Below are 7,911 nucleotides of genomic sequence, written 5' to 3' on the forward strand. Positions count from 1 at the left end.
AGATTTATCACCATATATCAAGGTTGACTTTTACCAAAAATATTACATTTTAATTTTTTTTTCCAAAAATCAATGAAATCATTGTTGGTCATCTAGCAAATTTTAAAAATCATCAGGACAAAATAAATTCAAGTTTAAAATCAAAAAAAGACTATGAAGATTTCCCAGAACTCGCATAAAAAAAACAAACAAAAAAAACAGGAATTCACTTAGTTTTGAGGGAGGTAAACATGACATATTTGTTTGGAATGATGATAAATCCTTTGGCTTTTTCATTAGCTAATTCAATAAGGGCAGAAAAAAAAACAACTAAAAAGTACCACTTAACATTTCAGTGCCTCTTAAAACGTCTTACCATGTTGCTTCAGTAAAGCACAATGAGGAACCTTATAAAGGAATATCTCCTTTAACACATAAAATGCAGCATAGAACTGTTACAGTAAGCAGTAAGGGAAAAGGGAGAGGGGACACCTGAAGGAGAATACAGTAGTTTCTAAAAGCTTTCAGTAAAGGACAAATATTGCATGTTGGAGGCAATATTCTCCAATTTCAGAAGGTACAATCATTGATCTCGTGTTCAAAAGAAAAATAAAATAAAATCTCTATGGCACCGTTCTTCCCTCCCCTCTTGTGTGTCCGTATCTCCTTCCTACCAAATGGATGTTTCAGCTGAATTTTTCCCTGCGGTTTCGAGTCGTCTGCGTTTCTTTATAGGAGAACACATTTCCTCTTCGTTTTGATCTCAGGAGGTTCCAGCGCTGCCAGTATGGCCTCATCAAACACGTTCTTCAGCCCTCGCTGGTTCACAGGAAGAAGAAAGCAGAGAGCAAAGTGAAGCTCACTGGTTATATACCAGACTAATCACGTCGTGGTGAATTAGCTCCATACCTGCGTGAGCGCAGAGCACTCCACGTATTTGACAGCTTTGAGCTCCCGAGCCAGCTTCTCTCCGCTCTCAGGGAACAGGGGGCGCTGCTTGTTTTTGGCCAACTTCTCCACGGTGTTGCTGTCTTCCCGCAGGTCCACTTGCGTTCCCACTAACAGGAAAGGTGTGCTTGGACAGTGGTGAGAAATCTCCGGAACCCACTGGGACAAGAAAGATACAAACAATGAAAATGGATTATTTTTTTCTATGAACAATCGGCATTTATCGTATCGTTTACCAATCGTTGTGAAAAAATTTGATTTATCAAGATAAAAGCATCAATAAATACCATTAAATTTAATTAAATGCTGTTGCTGTGTGCAGATTAGTGAAATAAATCACAATTTTTTAAGCAACTTGCATCCTGAAGAAGAACATTTTAAATGGGAATGCTTTTCAGGAGCAGTATTTGTGTTTGTGGTGCTATGACATAAATTCACAGCCATAGTTAACAAAAAAGCAGCAACTTTTCACTATAATAAAATAATAAAATTCTAAGTCCATATCGCCCACCCCTATTTTTTCTAATATTACTACTCTTACTATTATTATAATTTATTAATACTTCTATTATTACTTAAACGGTGGAATATAAAATCATCACAAAAGGTCAGAAATTGCCAACAATCCTGATTTCATTTGGAGAATAAAAAACATTATTCAATTATTGTAATGATTCCCAATTTTTAAACTAAAACCTAAATATTGCATACTATATATAATTGAAAATACTAGGATTGTGAATTTGAAGGCAAATGTATCCAAAACAACAGTGAAAAACAAACAAACAATAGTAACAAGAAAGAATAATAATAGTTATAAGCAAACAGTTGTTAGAGCTAATTAAATGTAATTGTTTTTATAGCAATTGTGTCCTTCAACGACAGAGGGGTAAGCCATGGCTATTAGCCTCCTTGAGATCCCAAAATGTTTATAAAATGCATTTTTACATAGAGACATGAATAGAATAATAATTTCTTTTGTCCTCAGTGGGAAAATTGAAGTGCATCAGCAGTAAAGTGGCTGCCAAGTGGAAAGCATGCATATAAACACAAAAATGAAATATAAAATTAAGGTTGTACAATAAGCTTGAAGCAGGGCATTTTTCAGTCTTGTTCATCAGAACACAATGGTCTTTTCTTTCAGCGATTTTAGCATTTCTACAACTACAGATATACATCATTCTGGACATTTATGGCACTTAAAAGTCCATCCAAGTGGTAAAATGTGTTCTCTATTTACAGTGTGTGAATAGCTGAAACTTGAAACATAATATCCCAGTAAATACTGGATTCAGGAAGTTGCAGTTTTAAACAATATTCAATATGTTGTGCAGCTCTAGCTTAAACACAATCACAACTGCAAAAAACCATTGAGATACCCCCCAAAAAATTGTAGATGTAAGTTTTTAGAAAATGTGAATGTAATAAAAAGATCTGAAATTGTTTATCTATTAACACATTTCAGTTTTGGCCCAGGCATACTGCAGCTCAGAGCGTGAAAGTCAAGACATGCTCTGCTAAACGACGTAATAAAATCAGATGTATTCATCTGATTTTATATCATATTAATGAAAATACACCAGATTAGATATAATATACCCTTATAACACAAGGGTAGATTAATCTTAATCTTAACATATAAATGCATAAAAATGCAAATCAAATTCAGAGAATCAAATGTAGTTTTTTAGGATAGAAAAAGTTCTGAAAAAGAAAAAAGTTATTTTCTTAGTCACCAAATCCTGGCATACTAAAACTGGACGCACAGACTTTTAATATCCATGGTAATAAAAAAAGAGAGACATCAATAACTATTGATGAGTCTTTTGTTTTAAATATCTAAACATTCAACCAAACCGGTGGTGTCCTTTCCTGTTTAATCCATAGTTTTCACTCCACACTGTTTATTTTTAAGCAGTCATGAGTAACAAAACTTTAAAACTGCAGCTGTGTCAGTTACTCAACAGCTTGTTGCTCGGTAACCACAAGTTATTGAGCAACAAGCTGTTGCTAGGTAACCACAGAGTGAGTGAGTCAGTTGATGCCACTCACTTTGCTTAGCTGACCCCGAGAGGTTAAGCCGCTAAAGTCTTTCCTCTGCCTACATCTCCCAGAATGCTGTGCGGTTCTGGTTCAGAGTTCAGTAAAATTATTGAATATTGCATCAGACGTATTATCCATTGATACTGATCGATCCTGATTGTGTGTCTATTGTGATATGTACTGTTATTGATTTATTGTCTAGTACAATAAAGTAAAAAACAAAGTAAAACTGAAATATTTTGACTCATCCTGTAGACCACAGGTGTCAAACTCGAGGCCTGTGGGCCAAGTCCGGCCCTCCGTAGCTTTTTATGTGGCCCTCCAGATTCTAAACTAAACACTAAATGTGCTTAGATATTATGCTATCAATCAAATCAATGCAGTTTTTATTCATTTACTGCCAAATTCTATCAATCAGTCCCTCCAGTTTCTTGAGAATTATCATGGAAATTCATGCAAAATCAACAAATTCCTGCACTTCTTTGCACTAATAATTGGGAGGTTAATGCAATTTTTTCTCTAAAATTTTCAAAAACTTTCTCACTTGTACTAAACAGCTGCTTCAGTCTTAACTGATGTCAGATTATAGTCCATAATCTATAAAGCAAGTAATAAAAAGTCACATTTATTATAAATACCGCAAATATTTCCAAATTACTACCACAAATACTTTGATTTTCATTGCAAAAAATCCATAAAAGAATCACAAAATCCTAGAAAGATGTTCAATATTATTTAATTTTAAGGATGAATTGATATTTTAGCAGTTTGTGAACAGGTTTTATCAAACCATCTGGCACAACCGGCCCTTTAAGAGCATTCATGATCTTGATTTGGCCCAAAATGAGTTTGACACAGCTGCTGTAGACCAACAGGGTTAATTGTGAAAACTCAACCCCAGCACAGGCTGTGGTATATTTAGCTCTTTAGCAAGTGTAGTTGTTGCTAATCAGAGGTTATGGGTTTAATTCCACCACCGACAAGAGTCAAGAGTGTAAATGAGCAAGACAGTGATCTGCTTTTTTTGAATGTGGGACAGTAACTTGTACTTTAAATGCACTTTGAGACGCCAGAAAATGGTAAATATAAGATTTCCACGCATCTTCAATGTGTAAATCTCTCACATTTCCTCAGTTTTCAGTCGCTATGAGCCAGTTTTATACTACAAATACAAAACATTTCCATGAATTTATGGAAGATTTTTCTTTCTGGCTGATGTTCCCAAGAATCCCATATTTAAAGTAAGTCTTCCATAAAAGAAAACGTAGCACTTCTTATTTCAGCAACAAAATGACACTGCACTTTCTGCAACATTTACAACAGTAACTGGTTAGCCTATAAATAACATCCAGCTTGCTGTGAGAAAAATAGCGACAACAATAAAAAGACCGCTTGAAACTGCGAAATAACCAAAACCCTCCAGTTTACAAATTTCAGCAGCTGGTCTGCTCAGTTCCTCCCTACTTACAGTAATAAGGAGAGGTGATAAAACATGGCTGTAAACAAACCACACAATCTTGTTTTTATGGTTTAACATATTGGCTTTGAATTTCCTCAGCTGGATAATGGGTTCAAACTGAATTACAAATAACCAGATTTTGTCTTAATTTCCATTTTACGCTCCAACACCAACCTTTTCTTTGACGTTTTCAAACGACGACGGGGAGACGACAGAGAAACATACGAGGAAAACGTCTGTTTGTGGGTAGCTGAGAGGACGCAGCCTGTCGTAATCCTCCTGTCCTGAGAGCGTCAAAAACAACAAACAAGACTTATTTTAGTTTGAGCCAAAGAAAACTTACACAAGCCAAACTTTCCAGAGATAAATTACCTGCTGTATCAAAGAGCCCGAGCGTGTAGGGCTCCCCCCCAATCATCACCGTCACTGCATAATTATCAAAAACCTTAGAAAGAAAAAAAATAAAAAAAATAGAAAGCAGGTTGAGAAATCCCACTGCAGGGCCAGAAGTTAACGAGTTTAAAACATGAGCAAATATACATGAAGAGTGGCTCTAAAGCTGTGAGTTTACAGGATGAGTCATTGTTAAAATGTCTTACTGTGGGCACATATTCTGAGGGGAACTTGTTGGTTGTGTAGGAGATCAACAAGCAGGTTTTTCCGACTGCACCGTCTCCTACAACTACACATTTTATAGTCTGCATCTGCAATGAAACAGAAGAGCAACGAGTCAGCAAGATGCTACATGACGGATTTCTGTTTTAATAAGCTTAACAATGGCATCTGTGCCCTTATAAGAAGGCAGCACATCAACTTACATTCAACTATTGTCCCAAAAAAAGTTAGTGATAAACAATAAGGTTGTTGTTTTGAGACAATTTTCAAGTGTATTCATATTGTTCACCCTCCCAAAGACCAAAAGATTTACATTTTGTAAATAACACTTAACACAGGTACTGGAAGATATTTTAAATATCCAAAATAATACACAAAAACCAAAAAAAATAAATAAATGAAACCCACTTACAATTCAATTCAGTTTATCTATATAGCGCCAATTTAACGCCGTCTCAAGGCACTTTGCAGAAAAAAATGATTTCAATTCAAACAAAACCATCAGTAAAAAGCAAAATTACCCTTCAGAAATATGAAAATGTAAATTATCCAGCTCATTTTAATTTATCATGTAATTAATTACTAAATTGCTTATTGTTGACAGGCTTACATTCAACCATAAAAAGTGACAACTTCTAAATAAACAAAAATAAATTAAGGATTTATTTAAATCAATGGTTCTTGTTTTCTAGAACCATCTCTGTAAATCCATTTGTTACACATTTTGAGAAACTCTTTTAAATTGTTTCCGTCCTGTACACATCTGATGTTCTCAAAAACAAACTAGAGGAAAAAAAAATTGTTAGTGGTGGAACATTTTTTCTAAAACAAAATACTAAGAGTAATTTCCTCCACTAACTAATCAACTAGTGGTAAAAGAGCATCCTCGTGTCGCCACTCCTAATGAGTGCGAATAATTACAGCAAGGCACTTACAATTGTTTGTTTCACAATTTTATACCTTTTCCAGAAAGTAAGTTTTTCCAGCGGTTATGCGAGTATCTGAACCTCCAAGTACAAAACTATGTAGTGACAGGAACGCTCAGGAAATAAACTCTTTGCACACATTTCACTCTTTTGATCAGATCATTTGAAAAACACTTCATTGTGACAGACCACACAGAAATAATCAGCTATATGGAAAAGGATTTAAAAGGTTATTTCAAAAACTAATTTCCAGATCAGCTCTACGCTGTACTGATGTTAAATCAAAAAGAAAGAGCAGAGCTTTCTGCATGTTTATGTTAGAAATAAAACTCCTCCGGCTGAAAGAGGGACGGATCTGTTAGAATCCAGGCCAGAAACCCCAAAATTGTCGGCAGTCTGAACCACAAGTATCAACTCCTGTTTGTTGCGGTTCTGTGTGGAAGCAGACAGACCCGAAGGGCTTCCTCATTTTATTCTTTTCAAAACTTTACCCTCACATTTAAGTCAGGTGAAATAACTCAAAATTATGCGTCACTGTGAGCTTGTGATATAACTTAAGACACATTTCCTTTGACATTTCTCTTTTAGAATTTATTTCAATCATTAAAATGTGTTATTTTGAATTATTTTTACCATTTTAGTCTGTAAAATTACATAATTCTATAATAATGAGATCATTGTAAATGATAAAAGTAGTCGTTAAAATCAGATACTCAGTATTAGCAAATACTTTTTCAATCTTTCTTGAGTCATTACTTGCATGGCTACTTTTTACTCTTACTTGAGTAAATATTTGTTGACATATACAATGTTGGGGTACTCTGCACACCTCTGTGTAAAACTTAAATTAGATCAAAGAAATCACTACAGCGATTTTTCTAAATTTAATCTTTCTTTTGAATAACATAACCCTGCGAAAAACATAAAACCCTAAAGTACAAGTGGTTTATTTCTTTCTTCCGTAATACTTCTAATACATTTTCTTGTGACAGTTCAATGTTTATGCCTTTTATCAGTTGATTCATTTGACTTAAGTAAATTACAAACGTCTTCAATCAGTAAAAGTAAGAAAATAAGCCTAATCACCCTGACTAGACTTGTTAATGCATGTGGGAACAAACTCTTCTAATGTCAGAGAGCGGCTTCCGCATATGCTGCATACCAAAGATGTAAAAAAAAAAAAATGGGGGGAGACTGTAAAAAGACTGCTTATTAACTGAATGTGATTTAGAAGCGGATACTGCAAACACTTCCGCTAAATGAGCAAAGCTCCGAGATCTGAAACCAACTAAAACGTGAAGCCTAAACAGGCGATATTTAGAAGTCATATCATATAAAATATTTACAAAAAACAAAACAAAAAACAAAACATAAAACCGACCAGCTATGGCTAATAAAACTGAGTATGGCTTTACAGTGACTGAAAATTACAATAATTAGATTTAAAATATAATTTTTAGTATTGTTCTTCCACTAAACCACAAAACAAACCCACTAATGAGAAAAAACATAGTTAACAAAAACAGAGGTGACAATAGCTTACCCAAGGTGACAGAAGTATTATAATTAATAAGAACACAAGGTAAAGCTAACATACAGGAAACTTTCACAAACTCAAAAAACTGCTTCACTATTGTACACACGCTTCATCTCCGTACTTTATATTTCTGGGAGTTGTTTATTCATACACCCCGGACTGTGGCAACCAATAAACAACCTATTTTTAATTCTTTATTTTTTGTTCAGCTTACCGTTTTTCTACCGACAAGTTAGGCGTTGGTTTCATCCGGGTTTGAGGGTAGAACTACTTTGTGCGCAGCCGCAAACCACACAAGATTTAGTTCTTTAGAGGAACTGACAGACTGCCTCCTGCTGGACATGAAGTGTATTACAATCTACAAATCAAAACGTTTTAATGTATAATGTCTTAGTGTGTATATA

General features: G+C 34.7%; 1 protein-coding gene across 1 annotated transcript; it reads right to left on the reverse strand.

Annotated features, from left to right (window-relative positions):
• Positions 1-98: 98 nt before the first annotated feature.
• Positions 99-7,828, reverse strand: LOC103477993 (cell division control protein 42 homolog). Its single transcript, XM_008431418.1, has 6 exons — positions 7,722-7,828; positions 5,029-5,133; positions 4,802-4,874; positions 4,604-4,713; positions 889-1,086; positions 99-798 (listed from the first exon to the last, which is right to left on the reverse strand). The coding sequence occupies exons 2-6, from the start codon at positions 5,131-5,133 to the stop codon at positions 709-711; spliced, it is 576 nt and encodes a 191-aa protein (XP_008429640.1). The 5' UTR covers positions 7,722-7,828; the 3' UTR covers positions 99-708.
• Positions 7,829-7,911: the final 83 nt, after the last annotated feature.

Source organism: Poecilia reticulata, linkage group LG16, assembly GCF_000633615.1.
Source record: "Poecilia reticulata strain Guanapo linkage group LG16, Guppy_female_1.0+MT, whole genome shotgun sequence".
Lineage (NCBI taxonomy): Eukaryota > Metazoa > Chordata > Actinopteri > Cyprinodontiformes > Poeciliidae > Poecilia > Poecilia reticulata.